Genomic DNA, 27,204 nt, shown 5'->3' on the forward strand with positions numbered 1-27,204 from the left:
TTGAGATGAAGTTAAGGAGGCATAGATAATGTTATGCACCAAAGCAGGTTTCAATACACAAATTGTCAAGCTATTATTATTGGCTCTTTATTTTCACTTAAACTGTTTTCCATAAACATTTTGAGTTCATCGGCATATTATTCCCACAATACGCAAGTTACTCGTGTGCCGCTACTATAATTAACAACATAACTAAACATAAAATAAATTAAAAAAAAAACTAAATCATTATTCAACGAATTTAACCTTGCCATGTTTCATTCTACACAATCTATGTTAATTATTTCGATCTTGTCCTCCCCAAAAATATTTTCACATGAATGTAATTTAAATTCAAATTCATGAATATGATATAAGCAAAATATGTAACAAAACCATAAATTTTTTTATGTAATATATTATATTTATCCAATACAAATTTGGGATCATGTGAGTGGATATTTCTAAAATGAATGAAAACAAATTCATTCTCAACAATATTTGGGCGTTCAATTGATTTAAAAACAATTTTTCAGGCTAAAACTGATCTTCCACTCATGATTGACTTTTGCATACTGGAAGTTAGGCTTGTTTTCGAGTACTTAGAAGTTCTTAATAACTCTTATGTATCTCTCTTTGAGAAATTCATGAAACTTTCTCTTGAACCCTATTGAGACGGGGTACTTGGATTTTGTTGCCCTACATGAAAAAAAAAAAATCATGTTTATTTATTTATAGGTTGTATAATTTGAAAAATAATGTTAAGACTTACCCATCTCATCAATCACAATTATTTTCAATGCTTTCTTACCCTACTTTTCTTTCTGAACCTATAAGTATAAAATTATGATAACCACATTTTTATTATTATTTTTTAAATGACATTTAAATGGATAACTTCATTATTTGTCGATATTTTCTATATTTAAAATAAGTATATATAACCAATATGTTAAATCAATTATCAAATACACACAAGAGATACATACATATATGCATGTAACAATGTAGATACAAACGTCTCATACATGAATATGCTTATAAGTTTATAATGTCTTATATTGATTCTTATGTGTTCAAATTATTATGATCATTCTTTGTGTAAATAGATAATTAATAAATTATAATAAAAATAAAAAATTGATAAACATATAAATGAATAATCTGAAAAAAAATAAAATAATATTTTTTTAATAATTAATATATTATTTTAAATTTATTTTAAGCAAAGTGATTATATGCATAAAAAGAAACAAAATCGAAAACTTGTAAGTAAATTTGAAAACTCCACCCATTAAGACGTAAACAATTATTTTGTAATTAGGGTATATAATTTTTCAAACTCCAAATTTTAGTATAATAAACATTAATTATATTATATTAATCTAATTATTTTATGATGAATGTAATATATAAAAGTAGTGACATAAGTCATGCATGGGACTCGTAAGTTCTTATGAGTAGTTGCCTGGAGTACTACACTTGTCCAATGATATTTATCTGTTGATTATTGTTATTATATATTAATGCATTCGATATGTATGTATAAAATAATTGTGAATATTTTAATGGGTGAAGTTTGGTTAGGGGGTGGATATTGATTAGAGATTTATTAAAAAAAAATGGGAAAAAATAAGAATGAATGAGAATTGAGGAAAATTAGAATGAAGTGATTATACGACGCCACGTAGGATCGGATTTATTTTACTTTTATATATATATAGATACGACCTTACAACAATCCCTACGATCCTAAACTCGCCGTCCACAATTTCTTCTAGTCCAAGTACCTAAAAATAGGAAGGAAAGTACAAATAAAATAAATCAATCTATGAAGACGTCGTTTTCCATTTTAGAAACTATGTTATATCACAGCCCACAAACAGTAGTAATTTCTCCAATATACTTGATGTGGAGGCAAAGTGAAGCTGCACCAAACTATATAACTCCATCTTCCTTAAATACTTTTTGATCAATCATTAATATTTTATTTTGAAAAAGGCACATTCTTTTCCAATCCAACCTCCCTTCTTGAATACTAAGCCATTAACACATGAGAAATTCTCAGTCTGCAGTCATTTTCCTCCAAACAACCTCTCTTCATCTTCTCTCTCAAGCCTGCATTTTCTACACAACAAATACATGTACACATTCAATAACCTCTTTCCTAAGCAAGTTTAGGTGGCCGATAGCAACTCCAAACACCCTTCTAACCTTTCCTTTTTTCACCTCACATTTCACACAAGGTTTCTTGCTTGTGGCTTCTTCCTCTCTAGTCCTAATCTGTGTTTCGATTCTTCTTCGTCTTTGGAGATGCAGCTGCACATATCGCCGAGCTTGAGGCACATCACGGTGCTGCCTGCAAAAGGTTTTAGGGAGTTTTGCAAAGTGAAGATTGGATCAAGAAGGCTGTCGTATCGCATGGTTTTCTACTCCCTTTTGTTCCTCACCTTTCTTCTTCGTTTCGTCTTCGTGCTCACCGCCGTTGATGCCATTGATGGAGAGAATAAATGCTCCTCCATAGGTATATCTATGGTTTGTTCATGATTTTGCCACTTGTAAAAATCACTGACAGAATCATGTGTGTTGATCGAACTGAAATGCAGGTTGTTTAGGGAAAAGGTTGGGACCAAGAATACTCGGAAGAAGATATGAACAAGATGTAATTTCTTGAGCTCCATTGTTTTTGTGTTTATGTGTTGTGAAATGCAAGTTTGTTTAAAATCCATGGGTTGGCCCGAATAGATCGTACTAAAAAAAGAGTTGGTGTTGAAAATTCCTAGCCCGGAATTGGCTTGAAAACCGAGTGGGTTGACCTAATCCATTAATTATCTGAAATTTTTCCTCGTTACTTCATTTTCAATTATTACTTTATTTTTTAAAGTTAGTATAATAAGATTTTTTTAAATGCTTATGAAATGTGTTTTTGGTTTATCATCTGAAAATTATATTCATCATTTTACAGTTTTGTCCTTTTACTTCAATACTTAATATAAAACATTTTAAAGTGGAAATTAAAAATAATAATAATCATTTAAAAAAATTGTGTGACCAATCATTTTTTTTTCTGAAAAAGTTAATTATATGTAAATCGATGTTGAAATCACGTCTTGTGTATTTGTTTGTTAAAAAATAAGATAAATTTATATAGGTTAAACTTTTTTCATCAACATTCTAGCTTGATGGGTCAAAAATTGTGGTTGAGTGAGGCATGCAAGTGAATAGGCCGACAATGATGGATTGTGTTGAAGGGAATGAGAATATGAAAGATGATGGATGGGTTTTTGAGCAGGTGCCTGAAGTGATATACCAAGTGCTAGAAGAAGACACAAATCCAGAAGAGAAAGAGAGAGGCCCAGAAACATTGGAAGAATTTGTTGCAGAAATGAAGAGTGAAGTTGCAGATGCCAAGACCTTTGCCATGAAGCTCAAATCCATGGTAAGATTCCTTGAAGAAAGGAGTAGAAGTGCTAAGATTCAGGAGTACCTCTACCGTCATGTGGCCTCCAGCAGCATCCCAAAACAGCTGCACTGCCTCACTCTCCGGCTGGCCAACGAGCACTCGACCAACGCCAACGCCAGGCTGCAGCTGCCCTCACCGGAGCTCGTCCCATCACTCGTGGACAACTCCCTGTTCCACTCTGTCCTCGCCTCAGACAACGTCCTGGCTGCCTCCGTGGTTGCATCATCGCTGGTGCACAACTCGTTGCAACCTGAGAAGGTGGTCCTCCACATCATCACGGACAGGAAGACGTACGCCCCAATGCAGGCGTGGTTCTCGCTGCACCCCCTAGCCCCGGCCATCATCGAGGTCAAGGCACTCCACCACTTCGACTGGTTCACAAAGGGGAAGGTCCCCGTGTTGGAGGCCATGGAGAAGGATCAGAAGGTGCGCGCCCACTTCAGGGGCGGATCATCGGCCATCGTGGCCATCAACACCGACAGACCTAAAGTCATCGCAGCCAAACTGCAGGCCCTCAGCCCCAAATACAACTCACTCATGAACCACATTCGCATAAACTTGCCAGAGGTCCCAATCCAAACTCATCTACATACATAGGCCAACCTCTAACTCAACCCAATTCTTGAAATCCCAAACATGTTGTTTTGTGCAGATGTTTCCTAGTCTGAACAAAGTGGTGTTCCTAGACGACGACATTGTGGTTCAGACGGACCTATCGCCTCTGTGGGACATCGACATGAACGGGAAGGTGAATGGAGCAGTGGAGACATGTAGAGGGGAAGACAAATATGTGATGTCAAAGAGATTAAAAAGCTATCTCAACTTCTCTCACCCTCTCATTGCAACCAACTTTGATCCTAATGAATGTGCATGGGCTTATGGCATGAACATTTTCGATCTAGAGCAATGGAGGAAAACAAACATCAGCCAAACATATTACTACTGGATTGAAGAGGCAAGTAAACTTCCAAACTTCCAAAACCACAACACACTTGTCCTTTTTCTTTATGAAAAACTAAACACACACACACACTGAATGATGCAGAATCTCAAATCAGACCTAAGTCTATGGCAGCTTGGGACGTTACCTCCCGGGCTGATAGCTTTCCGCGGCCATGTCCACGCCATCAATCCGTTTTGGCACATGCTCGGATTAGGGTACCAAGACAACACCACCATTGCTGATGCTGAAGCAGCTGGTGTCGTCCACTTCAATGGCCGGGCAAAGCCATGGCTCGACATAGCATTCCCAGAGCTGCGGCCTCTGTGGACCAAGTACCTCGACTTCTCTGATAGATTCTTAAAGAGCTGCCACATAAGAGCATCTTAGAAACAAATTTGGCATGCTTTATCATTCAAATCGGAGACGGGAAGCATACATGGAGAGTTGTTCATGAGGATTTTCAGGCAGACAGATGACAGCACAGCAGCCATATTTGGCTTCAAATTTTCACAACTCTCCCTTGCTTCCGAGTTTTTGAATATATCTCAACTCATACAATGTTTTCATTTTTTTTTTAATTTCTCCAAAGGAATGATTCATTCCTATAGAAAGTGCGCATTTGTTGGGATGGGACTTCTATTATAAAGATGAGATGCACAATCTCCTAAATTATCTATCCATATCATCATCTTTCATACAAAAATTACACAAGAAAACACAATCTCCTATATAAAATCATGCAGCAATGAAAGATTAAACAATCAAGATTCACATAAAAATCTCATGTCACAAATATACTCATTTTTCAAAAATAGCAACAACACTACTTCTTCCCAGTCACATTCTCAACCAAATCTTTCAAGAACTTGGCAGATTTGGTGACTGGTGAATTGATAGCCATGAGATTGTACAGCACGCTCTCGACTTGCACGATGGACGGCCTCGATTTGAAGCTGGAAACGACTCTCATCTCCCCTTCATTTTTTTCTTCCTCAACCAAAACATTCCATCTCTCACCACTCAAAACCCCATCTCTCACACACTTAAAGATGACACCTTTCCGCTTACTCAATATCCCTCTAACCTCCAATCCCATGAAAGAATAGACCACCTCGAACGATCCCAAAAACCCACTCATCTCTCCCATTTCAGACTCCTCATCAAAACTCCACTTGGGATTGAACATCACCACCGGCCTAGGACTCAAACTGTCACTAACTGTCTTCATAACCGCCAGCTGAGACGCCTCGGGAGCGAAGAACACCGCCACGTCAGCAGAAGTCAGAATCCTGACATCCTCCTCAAGAACTGATGACATGGCAATGCTCTGTACATGGATGCCTGAAGAGAGAGAAGCGAATGCCTCAGTGGCAGCCTGCATTAGGCCATGGCTAGGCCATAAAAGAAGAATCTTGATTTGTGGGCCTTTTCTTCTGATTGGCATATCTGCAAATACTTGGAGGGCCAGCTGAGAGAGCGACGCCGGCGAGTCGTCGACCACCGGAATCTCAACGCGGAGTCTGGGCTGCTTGATCTTCTTCATCTTTCCAGCGAGTTTGGGATTGTTGAGGGGCCTCTCTAAGGTGGATGAGAGAGAGGTTTTGGCCTGGAGAATGGCTTCCTCTTTGGTGGCTGGTGGCTTGGGAGATGAGAGAGAGCATTTTGGAGAGAGAATTGATTCGTGCTGAGGTTTTTTCTCGTGTGTGTAAGAGATTAGTAGGTGGAGTTGAGAAAGATGTTTAGTGAATGAAAGTGATGAAGAGGAAGTAGTTGTTTGTTGGAAGTTGTAGTTGAGAGTTGATTTCTTGATGGTTCGGACATGGATTTGGAGTTTGGAAGCCATTTTTGGCAGTTGAAGAAAGTAAAACTGGTAATAAATCAAAGGGAAGATAAGGAAAGCAAGGGGCAAAGGCACACAATATGAGCCTCAAGAAATCTGTAGAGATAGAATGGGAAAATGGGTAACTTAGTTAATTGATCCTAGTTATTGCAAATGAACCAAGCTATTTCGTGAGTTATTTGAAGATTGGCTCAAAAAAAACTTGTTCAAAATCTTCGTAAACGAGTCGAGCCCAAATCTCAAACCGAGCTCAATAGCCAAGGTCAAGCCTGACCGTGCTCGACTAAAGTGGTCCGCGAACATGTTCAAGCTCATGCCTAAACTCAGTCCTCCAAGCTCATGTTCAAGTATTTAAACGAGCCTTTTATGAGTCAAGCTCGAATAACATGTTGTTGACCCAAAACCAAGCCTTCGATAGCCCGAGCTGGAGCTCAAATACGGTGTTGCTGAATAAGTGATGAGCCAAACTCAAACTGCTGAGCTCGAACGGAGCTTACTTTCACAAGCCGAACTCGAGCTTCCTAATATTCAGCTCAGCTCATTTGACGACACATTTAAAGTTTTCGAATGTTTTCGGTCACACCCAAATTAGAACACGCAACAAACAGAGACAAATAGACACTCATACACATAAATTTGTAATATATATAGCATGTCATGTGTCAATTGGATATTGACATCAAAATGATACTTGTTTTTAAACTAGGCAGACATAATCTATACAGATTTACAGCATCAGAAGAAGCAATAAACTTCACTATGATAAGAAAGTTTGGCAAATCACAAACGGTCTCTAGTCCAACATTATCCAAGTTAGACAGGTTTAACAAAAAGTAACAGTCAAGCACAGGCCAACAATTTAACAATTAAACCACGATAATCACGTCAACAAGGGGTTTGATTGCTCTCTTAGGCAACCGGTGGGCGAAGCACATGATCCTGAGACGTATCAACGGCTGCTGGTGGCATGAACTGCCACATAGCGACACCAGGGTAGCTGATGATTGGCACCAACTTGTTGCCGCCAGCTTGACTTTGGGCGGCAAATGCAGCTGGGATGTTTGGGGTAGCTGGTAAAAAACCAGGTTGGGGAGCACTCATTGTCTTCAGCTGCTGCTCCAGCTTCTCCTTCTCCGCCTTTAACCTTTGCTTTTCATCACGAAGCTCGTTCTTCTCGGTCTACAAACATCATCATGGAATAGTATATTATGAGTTGGATGATTTGCATCGCCTTGGATAATCATAGCAACTTGTGCACAGACCAAAAAACGATCACACACTGAAAAAACGTGTCTTACTTTGAGCTCCTTGATCTTCTCCTGCAGATTCGAATTTGAGTCTTTCAGCTTCTGAGCTTCACTTCTTAACTGAGTTACCATTCGGACAGCATCAACTAAGATTGCAGCTTTATCAGTTTTAGGAGGCCTCCCAGGCTCGAGAAGAGCACCTAATTCCATGAACCTAGAGAATAGGCCACCCACAGTTACTGGAGGAAACAAGCCAAAGAGAAAACCAGCATGGTCAAACAAGCGTAGAGCAGAATTACTTGTCATTTAGCCTGTCCCTTCGTTGTTTCTCCCTGCATGCTTTAGAGCTTGATATAGCACATGTCTCAGTTCTAGCTCTGTGAAAGTTATAAAATGTTAGTTGATGTATATAGCTTGTGGCAGAGATAGTTCGTCTAGTACAGTAGATAGTTGTAAAATTCAAAATATAGACGCAAAAGCTTGGTAAAAGTTCAGACCAATCAATCTCACAGTTCAAGGAAAAAGCTTTATACCTTTTTTTGGACCCAGTTTCCTTCTGCGAATCAGATTCTCCAAATGATCCATCAATTTCGACACTATGAAGACATAAGAAAACGCGATAATAAATCAGTAACAAATAAGCAGTGTAAGCCACATGTCTTGAGCAAACAATAATGTATAAAGAGATAGACACACATCCACAAACACAAAGAAATTTCCAGTGACATTACACAAACATATTTTCTGTCAAAAATCCTTTCAACTCATACCCTAAACATCCTGTCTGTAAGTACTTTGTATCAACTTCTTAATTGTGCTTGATTTGCAGACACAAAAGAATACCACAATTCCATATTCATATTAGACCATCAAAACTTCTATAAGGACCATTCACACAAAAATAAGCTAAAAAAATTGTTAAAACTACATCATACAAACAAGATCCTCAAGGAATCAACACTATGAACCTCAAGTCATTGAAATATTAAAGAATTTTGTAGAAACAGCATATCTGGACTTGAACAAATGGCTTGATTGAATTTTCTATAATGAAAATTACCAGTAATACTAGAAGTAGATGAAAGAGAAAATGGGAAACACACAAACAGGAAACTATTCTCTCAAGTAATGCAGTTGGGTCTTCAAGTGAGAGAGAAACCAAAACACCCAATTTCTAGTATTTGCGTAGCATGAACATAAAACTATGGTGAAGTAATTGTTACAATATCCCACATGAAAGTGCGGAATGGTATATAAGAGAGGGGCAACCCTTTACCCTTGACCATGGTTTTGGGTTTAGTTAGGGCTCCCTAACTTATATGCCTGACAATTTGGTCCGACCTGCCAGATCCGTAACGGAAGAGGGCTACCTGGGGAGAGTGCCGCACGACTCCAGGGGGCTTGAAGCCAACCAGCCTGGGTCGATCGGAGGCTCCCCGGAGTGAGAGCCGTCCGTGGACGTCTGGTCTTAATTGAGGATGGATTGTTACAATATCCCACAAGTTAGGGAGCCCAACTTAACCCAAAAACATGATCAAGGGTTGAACCCTTCTTTATACAATTCCACACTTTCATGTGGAACCAATGTGGGATATCGTTACAACCCATCCCCCATTAAGATCGGATGTCTACGGACAGCTCTCACTCTATGGAGCCTTCGATCGACCCAGGCAGGTCGCCTTTGAGCCCCTGGAGCCGTGTGGCACTCTCCCTGGTAGTCCTCTCCGGTAAACATCCGGATCTGGCAGGTCGGACTTGTTAGGCATATAAGTTAGGGACTTAACCCCAAAATCACATTCAAGGGTAAAGGGTTGACCCTCTCTTATATACCATTCTGCACTTTCATGTAGAACCAGTGTGGGATATCGGAACAGTAATTTCCACAGTGATTCCTACGCCTTCTAAGTTGCAATGTCACTCATGCTTGAAAGTCAATACTCCAACACGAGTAAAGAGAAAAGTTGAAGTTCAAGTAGAGGCTAATGTTATATTCTATACTCACTTCAACTGGAAGAACAAAAGGCACTAGCAGAAAATGAAAAGCAAACCATCTATTCTAACTGTTATCAATAACAAAACAAAATTCTTAGAAATAAATAAACAATAAACAAATTCACCCAATCAAGAGAATGTAAGTAAAATTGTAAATCCATGATTTGGAAAACACAGCAAATTGTAGCCTAGGCACAGCTGCACAGTAGCTAGAGTTACCCCAAAAAGTAACTGAATAAGAACCACCAAAGCCTCTCAAAGATAAGCCTCCAAGAATTTTCTCAATCAATAACCAATTGTTCCAATTAACATCCTCAAACTATTCGAACCCCATTTAGTACAGTTTGGTAAAACGATAAACCCGTATATTGGATGACTCCTAGAATAGAGAACTATAAAATTGAATGGCCAGAATGCCTAGAAGCTACAATAAGCAGTGCTACCAACCTTAGGTTTCAACCCATTCTTTTTTCCTTTGTTTCTTTACCCTCCGGCACCCAAAATGTTTTAACTTTTAAGAGGACTGGCTAATCCCCTAATGAAAGAACATGCAGAAACATTGGTGTATGCAACTGGTAGAAGATAGTTGTGAATTCGTGATGGTGAAAAATATTACACTAGGCCCCATGTTGTGATTTCTTCATGTGCAGGAAGACTTTGTCAGAGGGAGACATGAAGATCCATTCTGAAAATTTACTAAATTGAAAACAGCCTTATGGGTTTTGATATAGTAATCGCGAAGGCAAATGAGAACTTTGCACCATTTCTCTTGATTTTGCAAGGACTTAAAACGGCGCCAGTAAACATCGGCCAGATTTTGGAGCAGGTGATGCGTAAAGATACCAACATATGATAATCAGGCAGATATTTACTGGCACAAAATCAAAGTTAGGGCATTTACTAATTGTTGTAAGAAAGATGATTCACAGTTGTACCCGTGAAGGTTTAGTGATCTTCCTCTTATACTTTCTAAACTAGTTTAAATAAGATAACAACCAATATCAAACTTATCAATGGACAAAAACTGAAATAAAAGACAGAAAGAAATAAGAGAAGCAAGGAAAGGAACAAAATTAGAAATACACCTTATCCCAACAAATTACAGAAGCCACAAAAAAAAAAAAAAGAAGAAACAAAATAGAAACAAAAACTACCAACAAAAACCATAATTTGATCCGAGAAACATGAAACCAACACTTACTTCCATAAAATCAGATAACCACTAAGCACCGAAGCTAATTTCAGAAAAACACAAAAGGCAGAAATCATCAAAAATCTCAAAAAAGAGCCCGAAATTTTAACTTCATGCTTAAAAGGTCGAAAATCACAGTAAAAAAGAGCACCTGGCATTGGTCGAGCCAGTCAGGGCTTGAACAGGCCAAGAAAAGCCGGAATTGGGAGCCGCGAAATTGGCATCTGGAACAGTGATATCCTCGAAGCCATAATCGTAGAGCCAATTCGTGTTCTCAGGCGAAACCATCTCCGATCAAAGCCGGAAGGTGCTTCTCCGGCGTTAGGGCAAAACGGAAGATCAAATTGAGCAGGGAAAAAGGAGGTCTTCGGATTTAGGGGAAATTGGGGAATAACAAGAATTTCACGTGAGCTGAAATGGGTGAAGGGGAATCTGGAGGGCCATTTTCTTATTATTTGTCGTGAATTATTCGGATTAGAATTGTGGGTTTTTTGATGCAAATGGGATTTGGGCGTGAAAATAAATTAAATTAAAAATTAAAAGGAAAGATTCCCCACACAGACACGCGACTATGTGACGCACTATTATCGGCACACATCAACTGCCTTCAAAGTCAATAAGCCCAATTTACCAATTGGGCCTCAACTTTCTTTAGTCAAAAAATATACTCCTTCCATCTCTGAATAATACTCCCTCCGTCGTCGTATTACTTTTGGACACAATTACTAAGAAAAAAAGAGATTTAAAAATAAAAATGATATAAAATAATGAAACCCACAAGATTTTATGAAAGAAAGTGATTTCCTTTTATGAAACAGATCATTATCAATGGGAAATGAGACAGACTAAAAAGAAAAGTGAGTCATTATCAATGAGACGGAGTGAGTCTTCCATTTGTTCACAAAAAATAGTCATAGAAAAACAGTACAAATTTTAATAAAAATAATTAAATAAATTGTGAGTTGAGAAAAAATTTCACATGAAAAGAAGTGCTCTCTCTGTCCCACAAAATTATGCATGGTTGACTCCGACACGAGTTTTAATAAAAAGTTATTTATAATAATGATAGTGGAGAAAAAGTCTCACATTAAGGTCCCGCATTGAGAGTATTGTTAAGTAAATTATGAGTAATAATGTAAGTTAAAAGGGTAAAATTGTAAGAATATGTGGGATAATGTCCAAAAATAGAGTATGCATAATTTTGGTGAACGTACCAAAAAGGAAAGGTATGCATAATTTTGGGGGATAAAGGGAGTATAAATAATCATAATTAATTATATTGTGAGAGAAGAAGAGGTCTACCATGTAATAAAAAAAATATCGAAAAATGAAAAAATACTAATTTTTGTTGACGTTCTAAACTATTTTCTTGGACGGAAGAAGTAGTTCCTCTTTGCTATATTTATACATTCATAAAAATTAATCTATTTCTATTTATAAGCATTATCTTATACTTCTTCTGTCCACGAAAGAACTTCCTAGGACGGAGTGGCACGATTTTTAAGGAAAAAAAGTTGTTTAGTGTATTGAAAGTGAAGAAAAAGTTGTTGAGTATACTGTGAATGGTGAAAAGTTGTTTTAATTAGTATTGATAGTAGTGGGGTATAGTCCAAAAATAGATAGGAAGTTCTTTTGTAGACGTCTCAAAAAAAAATAGGAAGTTCTTTTGTAGACGGAGGTAGTATATATTACCTTCAATATATCAATTTTTTATCTATTACTCCCTCCGTCGCAGTCAAGTTGGTCAACTTCTTTTTGACACGGAATTTAAGAAACTATTATTTTAAGTGTTTGATAATAAAGTGAATAAGTGATTAAATGTTTCATTACTTATATTTATTCCATATAAGGAAATTGATCAATTTAATTGGAACGATACAAAAAGCAATATTAATCAAATTAGTTGAGACGAAGGGAGTATAATACAATACAATCAATTAATAATTCCTAACACTATCCTTTTTTTTAGAACCAACACGAACCATAATATTAAGAAGAGTCAACAGATACAATCTCTCTAAGCCAAGAGGGGAACTCTCTCGTCCAACAGACGGGCTCGGAGCAACGACAAGAAAGGTTCGCTAAACTATGAGCAGCAGTATTAGCGTCACGAAACACATGTTTCACATTAATAAGGAAGGTTTGCCTCGCAGCTTGAACTATCTCTTTTAAATCATCGGGCAAACATCGAGAATCCTCATCTTCACTGACCATAACTCGCGCCGCAAGAATCGAATCCGTGTAAATTTCCACCGACGAGATATCATTCTCCACACAAACGACGGTTCCTTGTATAATCGCCATAATTTCCGCCATCATCACACTCGATGTCGGTTTCAATCTTTTCTACATTATCCTTAAGATGATGAGATTATTTCTACATTCACAATTCAATCAGTCACTTTTATTAAAATGCATATTGTCCACTTCTAACACTATTCTTTTTGTTTACGATATCATTTCCACTTTTGTTATTTTGGTTCGTACACAATATAATTTTCACTTTCATTTATAGCAGTAGGGTTCACAAAACTCCACTCACAATAATAGCGGAACTTAAACTCACACACAACAATATTCATTACTATCAATTTGGAGTTAAGGTTTAACAAAAGTGGCGCCACTTTTTGCCTATGTGTAGCCTGCCACTTTTTAGTTTTATGTAATCTGTCACTTTTCCATTTCATGTAATCTGCCATTTTTCCATTTTATGTAATCTGCAACTATTTAATTTTATGAAATCTGCCATTTTTCCATTTTATGTAATCTACCCACTTTTAAATTGAACGTAATCTGCCACTTTCCAGAAAATAAAAGAATAAATAAAAAAAGAAATAAAGTAAATAGAGGAATACTAAAATTAAATTACAAATAAGTTAAATTGAAGTCAAAATAAGTAAATGAATAAAACTAATGTTAAATGTCTTTATGCTAATGAGAAATTAATAAAAGTAAGTAAAAGTCATTAACACTACCCTTTTAGTCTTTCACAACACTTTTTTCAGCTTTCTTAGTCTCTTTGCCCACCACCAAATAGGTACTTGTTTCATGGACGGAGAGTACTATTCATCAATTTCATAAAACTCGTGTCGTCCACAAAGTATGGACGGAGAGATTATTATTGAAGATTGAAAGAAATGTAGTATTTAAATAGAATCAAATCGAATTGAATCCAATAGAATATATTAATAAAAAATTGTTAGATACAATAGCTTGCAGGCGTAGTTACAATGAAACAGAAAGGTAGGAGATGAGACTACAAAAAAAACTGTATTGAAATTACAATAATAATAAAACCAGGAAAACAGTCGAGTCGAGGAAGATCTTCTTTCCGCAAGACGAGATACGCCGGGTAGTGCTCACGGTTTGGCGTGTCGTCTCCAAAGATAAAACGGCTTCGTCTCGTGGGTAGCAGCACCGCAAACCAACGAGCTCCGGCGAACTGAAACGAGGCGAGAACAGAGCTCCTGAGCTATATGAGTGCAGAGAGTATGTGGATGCTAGAATGCAGATTTCAGAGTGTTTGGATGCATGGAGTGGTTGTCCTATTTATAGACACAGTCTACTTATGGAGGATCCCGTCTAATAATGACGGCAGTTACCAAGTAACTCCCACCCGTCCAATAATGACGGCAGTAATGACGGCAGTTACGTTGTAACTCCCTCCCGTCCAATAATGACGGCAGTAAAAGCGGCAGTTACGTTGTAACTCCCTCCCGTCCAATAATGACGGGAGTTATGGAGGTGTGGAAGCTTTTAGTTGGGAGACCAACGGGTCCTCCTGTCGGGTCGAGCCCCTTGTGCACGTGTAGGCCCAAACGATTGGGCCTCGTTCTTTGGACCGAGAAATCGTTGGTCCTTTGGGAGCTAAGGGTAGGCCCAAAGACCAACCCAAGAACCAATTGTCAAGATCCAAGTTCACGGTCGAGGTCGGGGACCGGGGTCGAGCGAGCGGCGGCGGCGCGCGTGTGTGGGCTTTGCAACCCATCACTTGTGCACATCTCTTTTATTACATGCACTGATGTAATAACTTATATAATGTCTTAATTATCATCCACAAAATAATGTGGCATAGGCATTAACATCTTTTTAATGCTTATTTCTTTCCACAACTCCATATTTCAAGTACCTAACTTTAAATAATTATTTCCCACTCACCGGAAATCGATTTTGAGTAAATAAATATACTACGATCATCTACTCGGAACGTAGATCGATCCTGTCCCATTTAATTCTGCTAAATTAAATGTTTTCGGTACTCGAAAAATTATCAAGCATTGATTACTCACAACCAATTTCCAACAAAAATATTATTTCATATCTTAATTTTTTGAACTGAATCGTTATCATCGTTTTAGTTGAAATTCAAATCACGATCTAAATTTCTAGAAAATTGCTAAATAAATTTTACAATCTGGCATCGATTTTGACATTCTATTGTAAAAAAGTCACGAAACTCTAAATTTGACTCCAACATCAAAACGATGTCAGAATGAAAAATTGGTTTGGAATTTTTGTAGTTCATGTCAAGGGATTCGTGCTCTCAATTCAGGTGAGTGGTGATCGTATCGATCGAAATTGACAACGCAAAAAATGAAAGTTGACGTCTCTTTGATATGGTAGAATTTGACGTGGGTTTGCTTTTTACCCCTTTAAATGGAGGGATAACATGATGAGGTGGTATAAAATTATACCACCCTTTCTTAGGTATAAAATTATCCATTTTTCTTCATATTTTGTTTGGTTTGAAGGATAATATATTTATCCACTAGGATCATTTTTTTTCTTCATATTTTGTTTGGTTTGAAGGATAATATATTTATCCACTAGGTGGTATAAAATTATACCACCCTTTCTTAGGTATAAAATTATCCATTTTTCCAAGAGATAAGAAGCTGTCCGAAAAATTATACAATCTACCCGAATTTTTTCATACATTAAAACAAATAAGGTATAAGATAGTAAATGTAGTTTATCCATTCCTTATATCTCAAACCAAACACATCGGATCTGTTTGTTTTTTATCCCTCTAAATAAAGGGATAATATAATGAAGTACTATAAATTTATCATTTAAAATGGGGACCACATTTTTTATATCTTATTTGGTTTGAATGATAATATATTTATCCACTCTGGTATAAAATTATAACAGCTTTTCTTAAGTATAAAATTATCCATTTTCTAAAGGATAAGGAGCTGCCCAAAAAATTATACAATCTGCCCAAATTTTTTCATACATCAAAGTAAACGAGGTATAAGGTGATAAATGTAGCTTATCTATTCCTTATACGTACCTCAAAGAAAACACATAATATAAATATTAATTTGTAATTTTATATCAATTGAGGTATAATTGTTAAATAGTTCAAACATTAGGATATAAAATACTTCATCCGTCTCACTCTAATAGTCATGTTTTACATTTCGGGATGTCCCACTCCAATAGTCTTATTTATGTTCTTTGTAATGATTTTACACTACAAATAATATGGTCTCACACACATTTACACACTTTTACATTCAAAAAGCAAGTTTCTTAATCCACGTGCCTAAAAAATGAGATTATTAGACTGAGACAAAGGGAGTAGTATTTTTCCAACATATTATTGTATAATTGGGTAATTTTATTATTGGTCCCTTTTATTTATTTATAGTCCAAAGTCTAGTAAATATAAATGTAAAATTAGATGTTTAGTCCTTATAGCCATCTAGTGCTTAAGAATCTTAGGAAATTAAGATAATGCACTCGAAGTATTACTATATACGTACAAACTTTATTAAAATGATCACTACGTACAACTTTCTAGAAACATTGCTTTTGAGATTCGTCTCTTAGATGGGTCTAATGTGACTTTGCAGTGATATACTCCATTCGTTCATAAAAAATAGTCAGTTTTTGTCATTTTAAAATATTTATTAATTTTTTTTAAAAATTATCTATGATGAGTCATATTCTTCACTTACACTACAATTAATTATCATTATAAATATTTTTTTCAAGTGAGATTATTTCTCCACTCACAATACAGTAATTATTTTTATTAAAATTCGTATTGTTTAGGATTATTTTTAGTGGACGGAGGAAGTATATAAAACTCATGATCATAATTCATCTCCGAATAAACAAGTTGTTTTTTAAAGCTGGCTTACAACAGTTAAATCACATGAACATGTTATCATAGCCATGCTTTTGTTGGAAAGTAATATACATAGCTTTCCAATTATTTATTACTTGAACCTCTCTAAATAAATTGTATATTACTTGAATCATCGCCCACTTACTGTGAAAGTAATTCAATCTAAGGTTTACTAATTTATCAAAATTTATCAAATTTATATCCTTTTATAGGTACAAGTACTATGTATATGCATATCGTAATTCGTGTTCAAAGCAAAATATTTTGTCATCTCTCTTTTCCTAATCAGGCACCCATTGATGATTAAATGTTTCGATGACTATCGATTTTGGTAGATAAAAAGAGAAGTGAATAAGCCGTAAAATGCAATATATTAGTAAGAAAACATATACTCCCTCCGTCCATAAAAGAACTTTCTAGGAGGGAGTGGCACGGGTTTTAAAAAAAATATTGTTGAGCGTATTGAGAGTGGATAAAAGGTAATTGAGTGTATTGGGAGTGGTGAAAATGTGTTATAATTAATATTGGGAGTTGTGAAAAGTAAAAAGTAATGGTGGGATATAGTCCAAAAATAGATAGAAAGTTTTTTGTGGACGTCCCAAAAAAAAAGATAGGAAGTTCTTTCGTGGACGGATGGAGTATAAATCTAAAGTTTAAATGAGAATTCAAGAACGGCAACATATATAGACTTAACTTTTGGTAACAAACTCACAAGTCATGTCATCAATCGACATGCAAAAAATGATGTTAGAATATTTTAGTTAAGAAATGAGTGAAGCACCCAACTTCCACGAAACAACGCCACCTCCAGTAAACCAACTCACATAAAAAAAAATCAGCTTTTTTAAAAAGAAAAGAGCATAGAGAATAAAAAATATATTAATTATCTTCAAAAAGCTAAAAATCAGAATAGCATATATGGTCTAAAAGGTGGTGTTTTTTCCACCCAATTTTGAGATGTTATTTGAAGAATATTGAGCTCAAAACCTACGAGGATATTGATGTTGGTGGGAGGCTGAGGTGTCGAGTTCCCATTGGTGGATAATAATCAAAATTCCATCACAAGATTGAAAATGAGCGGTACACAAATCATTAGGGAAACGCCCTATTTGTGGTACACACCTTCAACGTGTGATGATTTATAGAAATCAAGACCCACTCCAATTTCACAAATCATTAATGACTCTTCATTTCTTCAAAAAGTATAATAAAACTCCAAATTTTGAAGGTATATTATGTAATGCCGGAATTTTATGTCAAATGATTTTCATACCCGAAATCGGGTCTAAATTTGAAACCAATACTTCCTCCACAATAAAATTTCATATGAATGACACGGGTTATAACTAAGACGTGGTTGTTGAGTGTACATATTAGAAGTGGTGAAAATATGTTGTAATTATTATTGATAGTAGTTAAAAAGTGAAAATAAGGGTAAATAAGATATTATAATTAAGTGGTGGGGTACACTGCAAAAGTAGAATATGAAATTTTTTTGTGGACGTTTAAAAAAAAAGTAAATTCCATCACGGACGGAAGAAATATTAATATTTACTATAAAATTTCAATTATATATATAGCATAAATCATAGGACAAATGAATACTCTTCGATATAGCAATCAATGCTTTCAATATTCAACTTTTTAAATGAATTACAAATATGTCATCAATTATTTGTATTTTGAATTTATGTCTGCAAATGTAGGGTCTTGGCACTATAGTTGTTATATGTATTATCCTTCAAATAAGTTTCCTACTTAAGTCACTTGAAAGTTACAATTACAAACAAGAGTGACGAGCTAGATCTAAAAAATCTAATGTGTCCATGATTACAAATATTTTAATCTTTTGGTGTTTTTTTAAAATCTTAGATGTGTAGCGATAGTTGAGTTTGTTGGTTTGCTGAGAGTTCACTAATGATAATTAAGTGGATAGAAATTACTTATTAAGTAGAGCAAGTGAGCAAGAAGTACGTATGGATATTCTTTGCATTCGTATGCATCAAAACATGATATCACATTATTCTTTCTTGGGGCGTGTCGATCTTATAGTCTTCACCTCCTTATATTTTTTGTTCTAAAACTAATTAAGTTATATTCCCCCCGTCCCGCCCAAGATGTTACATATTCCTTTTCGGGCCGTCCCAACGAAGATGCTACATTTCTATATTTGGCAAAAATAAGGAATTTTAAACACTTAATTAACACTAATTAAATATTTCTTTATTACATTCTCTCTTCTATTTTATCACTTTATTATCTTCTCTTTCTTACTTTATCACTTTATTACTTCCTCTTTCTTACTTTATCACTTTATTACTACACACTTAAAATATTAATCTATAACTCCTTAAATTCCGTGCCGAAAAGCAAATGTAATGTCTTGGCCGGAACGGAGGGAGTATATATCTTTAGTCATCTAATTAATTTAAGACGTGTTTCATGTATAAAATTTGAAGTAAAGTAGTATTCAAGAACTTCCAATGATAAATCAACAAATCTGCAGCTATAGCGTGATAAGAACACTCGCAATTAGTAGCAGATGCAAAAATATATATAGTAATTTTGAATAGCTAAATGCCAAAATTATCAGCTACGAAAGGCGAAAGTTTCCGATAAAAATCCAAGAATTTCAAGGGGCACTAAACTGCAATAAAAAAATACTCATTCCTTCCGTACCATCAATTTAGTTCTCTTTCATTTTCACACATATTAAGAAAATATATTTAATCTTCTTTATTAATCAATTCATAAATTGTATTTTTATTTTTTATACCTTATCTATTATGTTTACACATCATTTTCACATTTAAATGAAACATTAAATAAGGTTTATTTAGTAAAATAATATTTTTATATAATATTACTTAAAAAAGTGAATTATCTTTTTGGGACATCCCAAATAGAATAAATGACTAATTTTACGGGACGATGGGAGTAGTTTAAAAGTCTACTAATATTTTCAAGAAAAAAAAATGGAAGGGAGGTTGTTTTCTGCCATAACATATCATTCATCAACCGAATGTGAAATTTTGTATTATGATATAAGCAGAAGTGATGTAGATTAATGTTCGATAATCGAAGTTGATTTATTAAAGAAATAAAGAAAAGAAAAGAGAAACGGTTTTCAAAGAAAATGGCGCCACATTGTGCACTACCAACAGTGGCACCAAAGAGAAACTAAACAATAAATTGGTCCACTTGTAAATGCTTAGTCAGAATATCTACTAATTATAGTAGTAGTATTTGTTATCTCCCACTATCTAAAGCCTAATTGCTCCTCATTTTCTGCCTTTATAATGCCTTTTTTAAGAATGTGGCTGATGCCATCTTTCATTATTATTGTTCCCTTTTTGATTTGTTTATATATGTGCATGGAAATCTTACAAGACAAATTATTACTATTTCACTCAATAAAATGACCGTCCTTGTCAAAAATGATGTGTGTGCTTTTCTAGTCACAATCTAATTTAAGTATGCAAAAGAGCATATTAACCTTCACTTTTGTGGAATCTCTCGCTGTTTTTCAAGATGCATGTTTACCTCAGCTTCTCCAAAATTTTGTGCCACTTTTATATTTGTTGAAATTCAACTTTCGATTGCTCCGTCATTATCATGTTCTAGAAGTAGTACATATTCCTATATTATACACTAATTCAAATAACTAGCTTTTACTGTGATTACATCATAACATTAGTTCAATCTGAAATATTTAAGAATGCGATATATGCATCATAACTATTAACATAAATGAAATCCCTCTTCTTTTATATCATATCCCCTTCCGTGATCTCAGATATGGAATTAGATCAATTATTCTTAATGGTAATTAAAAACTGCATTATTGAGGAATACTTTATCCCTTTCTTGATTCGCCATTCCCAAAGGAACAACTAATATCCACACTACTGTTTTGGTATATTTCACAAATGACATAATTTAACGAAATATAAACTTAGCTACATATTGTCACAAAAGAAGGTATATTCACATTGCACAAAAGAGCAAAGCAAACATTTGTGAAGAGCACAAACTAATATTCTTGATAAACACAAAAGAATAATACAAGGGCTAAAGCTGAAGCCCCGTGTATCAGCTTAATATCTCTTCAACTGTACAAACTCTATGCAAATGCAGTTAGATTTCTGCCATTTGTTATCAACTTAAAACAAATGCCCACAACATATGGTAAACAAACTTTCCTAATCTAAAATAGTGTGATCCCATAAACAAAAATCAACCAATGCTCAATCGTGAATCTGAAGATCTTAGATTGGTTTGACGTCTTGGGATGCCAATCTCACAAGCATTCACCCTAGCAGCAAACCGTAGTGAACAAAGTGATTCGCCCACGGATGCAGGATCGGGTGAAACATTCACAAACATCAAAGTCTTTGAATCTCCGCCTAAGCAAGGCTGTATATATGAACAACATAAAACATTCAAACATAGTCTCATGACATAAATTGCGTTAATAAAATTGTCAAAATGCTTAAAACTCATGGGCTTTTCAAAAGATAATGTTGTCATGCAGAATTACCTGGAGAAGATAAGTGAGCTTGGAGTTCCTAAACGGCACGTGCTCCTCTTTCTTTGCCAAGGCAAAAATGACATCACTAAGTGCCGATAAACTTTTATTGATGGCCTGATCATGTTGATAACAAGGTACTTAATCAGACAGTGCAAGAAATTTTGCAAGAACAATTGAAGGCAACTATGCTTTTGATACCTGGGTTTCTTTAAGCCGATCCCCAGTCGAACCACTCTTGGAAAGACGCTCACTACCAGCAAGGTCAATTAGATTCAGCACACCTTGGACTTGCTGATCAGTGCTCTATACCATACATTAATGTGTATCAGCAAGTTCCAAACAATGAAACAGAGTTGCAATAGAGGAACAAACAGCATACTTTGAGCAAATAGTAATACCTCATTAACACCGACTATTCTTAGGGTAAAGACAAAATGGCTCCTTGAAGATTGTTCGTTCATTTGGGTCTTGCCAACAGACCTAAAGAGATAAATTTGGATAATGTAAGAAAGATCAATAGTATCTCGGTTGAATACCTAGCAACCAAAAGCAATCATATAACTTTAAAGTAAATGCTTTATATACTCTGTCAAAAGAAAAGGAGAAAAGAGGGTGAAAGTAAACACGCATTTGTTTTTGTACCTGCTCTGTGCAGCTCGTTCTAGGAGATAGGAAACTTCTCTGCTACTGCAGACATCAAAAATTGTAAGATCAGAGACAGAGGTGTTGCCATTTGCGTCGTGCTTGATAGCATATTGCTTCCCAGCAGTTTCTACTCGTGATGCATCAAAGGTTGATTTGTTTGTTGATAACAGGTCACGTATTGCCTCATTGTATATTTCAAGCATTGACACCTGAACATGCAAATAATTTTTAGCCAAAATATATACATGTATATTCTTTGAAAAGGCATAAATGAAAGACCACAATTGCGTCCCGCACCTGCATCTCATACTTCCATCCTTGGGCTTCAAGCATTTGTTTTGTCTGAAATACTTGCTCTAGTGATCGTGGAATTAAACCTTTCTGATCTAGTAGTCCTGGCTTACCCATCATCGTATATGTCTTACCAGAGCCTGTTTGCCCATATGCAAATATGCAGACCTGACATGAAATGCAATTAAATTATTATACTTTGTCAACGAGCACTAATGCATCTAGGCAAATGAAGTTCCGTATCATAAGTATAGTTTCTATTCCTAAGTCCTCATAAAAACTTTGAAATTTTGGCAAGTAAATAAGTGACTGCTCACCCTTACTAATAAGTTGGTAGAGTTTTCTTATCAGTTCATCAGTGATCAGCTGTTAGTAAAAATTTTATCTATCTTTAAATTTAAGTGCAAATGATTCTTGAGTTCAGCACAAATATACAACCTTGTATCCATCGAGTGCACTTTGAACAAGCTGTGATATCTCCAAGAAAACATCTTCTTGCGAGTTATCAGGCACGAACACTTTGTCAAAAGTGAAAGAGTGCTTTTGTCCTTGCAGTAAAACAAAAATGTAGTAAATTGTCAGGAGATTACTGACATGAGAACTATTAATAGTAAGAATATATATTACCAAGACTTAGGAAAATTGACTTACCATTTTGGCTCAAATCAATGCCTCGACCCTGTGCTTCCATTGATGTTGGGAATGAAACAACTTTTGCATCATCTTCCCCATCATCAGAAAGCAGGGGTCTCACTCTACAGAATACACGTATATTTCCCTTCAACTCCTGTATTATTAACAAGGATTGCAATTAGACTAAAAAGTTCGAATAGGAAAAAATCTTAAATTTTTCTACAATAGGAAAGTGTAGTTATATAAAATCAAATAATTATCATGTAACTAGTTACCAGAATAGTGTTATGCATTTTTTTTCGAATTTTTTCCCCCTCTACAATCTTTATGTCTGCATCAGCTAGACGACTTTTCAACTCAAGAATCAATGACTTGTTCTCCTCAAATTCGGATCTTGTTTCCATGGCTGATAGATCGGAAAGCTAAAAAGGAAAAAAGAAAATGGCAAAATAGAACAAATACAAAGGTAGTTTTGTTAAATAAATTGCATTATGATTACATTAAAAGTGTCTTAAATTACAAAGCTAGGCTAAATCAACAACCTGCAATTTCCTTTGTGCAGCACCGAGCTCTTCATTTAATTGTCTTATTTGCTCACTTTGAGCCGAGCATGTTGACTGCAAAATATATATATATATCTATTAAATAAAAGATTTCAAGCCTTCACCAGCAAACATACAATTGAAAAAAGCAAACCTCCAGTTCCATCGTTTTACTGCTCAGAGTCTCCAAATCTGCTTTGTACTTTCCAGTACATTCCTTGTATTTTGAAACTTCAGATTGTAAACCTTGAACTTGTGACAATTGTCTATCACGGTCCTCCCTCACTTGTTGCAGATCGCCTCTCAAGCTTGAAACCTCACTGCCTAGTGCATCTTTCTGCTTGATTGCCTCATCTTGGGATGCCTTTGAAGTTCAATTATGAAATGAGCCATTTTCAAATAGTGTTAATCAATATTCAATTAACTTGCATGAGGTTATGAACAAAGAAATGCATGTGCATGAACATAGAATAATAAGTCTTGGCATAAAGTGATTGACAACAAAATTTTTGGAAACAGTCCAAAAATAAACCAATCGAGCAAGCGATAACCATAAATTCAATGAAGTTGAATGTGTTTTATAAGTGCTTTCACTATATTTAATCTCAGTAACAGTTCATCTACATGCCTATCAGTGCATTTGGCATTTTCCGGTGAGATTAAAGGCAACAATCTAAATTTGACAATGAAAGCAGCTCGAAGACGTAAATTAGCATGCGGAAATTAGCATAGAAAGCTATAAATATTATTAACGAGCAGTAAATTCTTTGTAGGATTATTAAAATAATGGATACTTAAGCAATAAAGCGCAACAAAAATAACCTAACGTGACATACCAATCTACATATGTTAATCATATATCTGCAGTTCAACATGATAGAGGTGGCTGTCATATATCCAAAGAAACCCACCCACATTGTTGTGAAAGTGACATAATTTGGTGAACACCAAAAGCCAAACTACCTGCTATTATGAAATGCAATGCTTCAGACCAATGCTCGACTATCCTAATAAATAGATCTAATCGCCATTGAGCCTATACTTAAAGCACATGAGATCCTATTCTTTAACTTATATTTGGAACATGAGGAATTACTTATCATTTCATGCCGGATGAAAAGAACAGATATTACGAAACAAGGAACACCCAGAAAAATCTTACTCGTGACAAAATAAGTTGCTCTTGCAGAGAAGTATAGTGGCCCCTCAGAGTGCTTAGGTTTTCCACAACGGCTGCCTTTTCTTCCTGAACACGCTTGAGTGTTGTGTTTGTCGTTTCAAGATCTGATTGAAGCCTAGTGTTCCACTGATGCAAACTCGTGTTAAACTCTTGTAACCGCCTGTATGTATCATTAAGTGATTGAATCTGCAGAAAGGCAGTATCCGTGATGACAATTCTCAGTGTTGCACTCAGATGAAATCAATTCGAAATCATACTTCAAATTTACAAGCATTCACTACTTACCTTGTGGTTGGCACTATCATTATCTAGTTGACTTCGTCTGAGATCTTCAGAAAGAGAAGCTTGTAATTTCTCTGCAGCTACTCTCAAGTCTCTTTCTCTAGCCAAAGAATCCAATGCTTCCTAGAAGATTCATTTAACAATATAGTTTATGACAATCCAAAACACAAAAACGATACAACTGTTAATGCATGTGAAGCCTCGTACCAATCTATCTACTTCCTCCTTTGCAAACTTTGATTGCAATGCCTCCAAATTTTTCCTCAATTCCATAATAATAGAATTCAATTCATCTTCCTTGGCCTTCATCATCAACTCTGGAAAGAGCCACAAGAATGTTAAATTCTGGAACTTCCCTAATAAATTCCCAGGTAAAACAGAACACTGTTGATGAGACAAAGAACCAGTATACCCGAATCACTGCACTTCTTTTCTGTCAATTCCAATAGTTTTTTAGATGTTTCCTGCTCTTCCACATAGTTTGCTTCACGCTGTTGAAACGATTTGATACATTGCTTAAGCCTTTTAATGAGATCAACCATTTTGTCATTCTTCTCCTGCAACACAAAAGAATCACATCATAATCCAAGCATGAAACTTTTCTATAATAGGACAAACTACCAAAGCCCTCAACCCAAAGCATATGCTCATTAACTGAAATCTCCACTACAACATACCCTGTAGTTTAAGTTTTTCTTCAACTTCTCGTTGAGTAATGCATCGACATCATCTTTGCTGAACTCAATTGCACCACAATCAGAACCAGAATTGCTTGGCGGCCCACTGAGTGGGGGTAGATCTTGGCCCCCATTTACAATTGAAAATGCTTGACGAGTTTGCGTTCGTGGTCCAGTGTTAGGTGGCATTTTTGTGCTTGCAATCTTTCTCCTCTTATCTATGGAAACCTCATCGATACCGCTACACTTGCTCTGTATAAACCAGCAGCACCCAATATTAATAACACTAAACGGAAATATCGTTAATTTGTGACTAGAGAAAAACTTACAACGGAAAAAAAAAAAAAAAAAAAAAAAAAAAAAAAAAAACTCAACAACGAGAACAGAACAAAATAATCCCATAAAAATCCTCCCTGAAATTTAGAGAACATAGAGCTCCGGAATTTATCTAGAAGCAAAATGTGTGTAAACGTAGAAATCCGAGAAATTAAGCAACTAAAACAAAAAAGGGGAAAAGAATCCTACCAATTTTCAAAAGAGATTAACATTAGTTGAAGAGAAACTCACTTGTGAAGGGCTGGAAGGAGCCTTATTCTGGTTCTTGGAAGCCATTTGAATGAAGAGCGGATGTATTAGAGATTAAGAGAGAGGAGATAGTGAGAGGCAGCCGGTTTAAATTTGCTGGTGGGACCGCCCTTTATTGCAATGGAAGCTAAGGCAAAAAATTTATTATTGCTTTGAATTGCAGGGATCAGAAAAGAAAAAAAATTAAAAAGTCGAAACACAAAGGAAGAAGTGGAGTGTGGAATTACAGATTACTGACAGTTAAAATTCTGGGTTCCTTTTCTGAAGCTTAAGATGATAAAAATTAGGATAAAATTGGGTATTGCTACTTTCGTCTTCCTTTTGATAGGGAATGAAGAAATTGGTGGAGTAATGAACTGGTAATTTTGGTGAGATGTGAAGGAAGGTAGGTTTGACTGGGGAAGAAAGAGTATGGCGATCCGGCTAGAGAGAGAGTGTAGAGAGAGAGAGTGAGAGAGATGGAGAAGGGTGAGCGTCATTTGAATTTTTTTGTAATTGAATATAGCGGTATGTTCAGAGAGATCCGTTGTAAATATGACTTGACGATTATGCCCCTGTGGTTGCAGAAACCATATCTAGGCTCCACTTGGGAATTTATATTGTGTTAAACATAACTTTAATCCAAATATTGGATATTTTCTGAGAAATGTCTAATACTTTTTCTTTTGTTTACTAGTTATACTAGAAGACATTTATGAGAAAAACATCTATATTATTTAGTATTACAACGTTTGACATCTATTTCAATATTATAAATTTTAAATCTTGGCAAATTTGTATGCAATATTTATATTTGCAAAGTCATGAGGCTGGAATTATGGCATTGAAAATTTTCATATGACATTTGAAATCTCACAATCACGTGTAAGTTTCCAAATTTCATGTATATATTTTACGTGCCGAGTAAAATTCGATGTTAAAATGATATTATTGTGAAAAATGTGAAAATGGTTTCGAGTTTTCAGAGGCTCATAAAAGTGTCATTTTTTAAAAAATTTAATTTTTTTTCAAACAAAATCATATTTATTTAATTAATATAACTC

General features: G+C 35.5%; 4 protein-coding genes and 1 long non-coding RNA gene across 7 annotated transcripts; 1 reads left to right on the forward strand and 4 right to left on the reverse strand.

Annotated features, from left to right (window-relative positions):
- Positions 1 to 1,788: 1,788 nt before the first annotated feature.
- Positions 1,789 to 2,326, reverse strand: LOC131007780 (uncharacterized). Its single transcript, XR_009096277.1, has 2 exons — positions 2,194 to 2,326; positions 1,789 to 2,106 (listed from the first exon to the last, which is right to left on the reverse strand). It is a non-coding gene; the product is annotated as an uncharacterized LOC131007780 (long non-coding RNA).
- On the forward strand, positions 2,099 to 5,065 carry LOC131007776 (probable galacturonosyltransferase 12). Its single transcript, XM_057934694.1, has 5 exons — positions 2,099 to 2,503; positions 2,586 to 2,641; positions 3,272 to 4,009; positions 4,095 to 4,397; positions 4,488 to 5,065. The coding sequence occupies exons 1-5, from the start codon at positions 2,293 to 2,295 to the stop codon at positions 4,770 to 4,772; spliced, it is 1,593 nt and encodes a 530-aa protein (XP_057790677.1). The 5' UTR covers positions 2,099 to 2,292; the 3' UTR covers positions 4,773 to 5,065.
- A 46-nt stretch (positions 5,066 to 5,111) lies between these two features.
- Positions 5,112 to 6,836, reverse strand: LOC131007777 (uncharacterized). Its single transcript, XM_057934695.1, has one exon. The coding sequence runs from the start codon at positions 6,226 to 6,228 to the stop codon at positions 5,209 to 5,211; it is 1,020 nt and encodes a 339-aa protein (XP_057790678.1). The 5' UTR covers positions 6,229 to 6,836; the 3' UTR covers positions 5,112 to 5,208.
- Positions 6,837 to 6,951: 115 nt separating this feature from the next.
- Positions 6,952 to 11,331, reverse strand: LOC131007779 (transcription factor ILR3). The gene is made up of 5 exons (XM_057934696.1): positions 10,808 to 11,331; positions 8,006 to 8,068; positions 7,772 to 7,849; positions 7,524 to 7,686; positions 6,952 to 7,404 (listed from the first exon to the last, which is right to left on the reverse strand). Exons 1-5 carry the CDS (start codon positions 10,942 to 10,944, stop codon positions 7,135 to 7,137), a joined length of 711 nt encoding a protein of 236 aa, XP_057790679.1. The 5' UTR covers positions 10,945 to 11,331; the 3' UTR covers positions 6,952 to 7,134.
- A 9,480-nt stretch (positions 11,332 to 20,811) lies between these two features.
- On the reverse strand, positions 20,812 to 26,630 carry LOC131007781 (kinesin-like protein KIN-14N). Of its 3 annotated transcripts, XM_057934699.1 has the most exons (18): positions 26,400 to 26,629; positions 26,144 to 26,288; positions 25,577 to 25,828; positions 25,312 to 25,456; positions 25,107 to 25,216; positions 24,903 to 25,022; positions 24,600 to 24,803; positions 23,592 to 23,801; positions 23,438 to 23,512; positions 23,171 to 23,317; positions 22,914 to 23,049; positions 22,701 to 22,810; positions 22,269 to 22,430; positions 21,969 to 22,180; positions 21,725 to 21,806; positions 21,525 to 21,629; positions 21,336 to 21,440; positions 20,812 to 21,211 (listed from the first exon to the last, which is right to left on the reverse strand). In XM_057934699.1, the coding sequence occupies exons 2-18, from the start codon at positions 26,186 to 26,188 to the stop codon at positions 21,032 to 21,034; spliced, it is 2,400 nt and encodes a 799-aa protein (XP_057790682.1). In that variant the 5' UTR covers positions 26,189 to 26,288; positions 26,400 to 26,629; the 3' UTR covers positions 20,812 to 21,031. The 3 variants fall into 3 exon arrangements, with proteins under 3 accessions (XP_057790682.1, XP_057790680.1, XP_057790683.1); XM_057934697.1 differs by having other exon boundaries at positions 26,144 to 26,630; XM_057934700.1 differs by having other exon boundaries at positions 26,102 to 26,629.
- Positions 26,631 to 27,204: the final 574 nt, after the last annotated feature.

The sequence above is a fragment of the Salvia miltiorrhiza genome, chromosome 2, assembly GCF_028751815.1.
Source record: "Salvia miltiorrhiza cultivar Shanhuang (shh) chromosome 2, IMPLAD_Smil_shh, whole genome shotgun sequence".
Classification (NCBI taxonomy): domain Eukaryota; kingdom Viridiplantae; phylum Streptophyta; class Magnoliopsida; order Lamiales; family Lamiaceae; genus Salvia; species Salvia miltiorrhiza.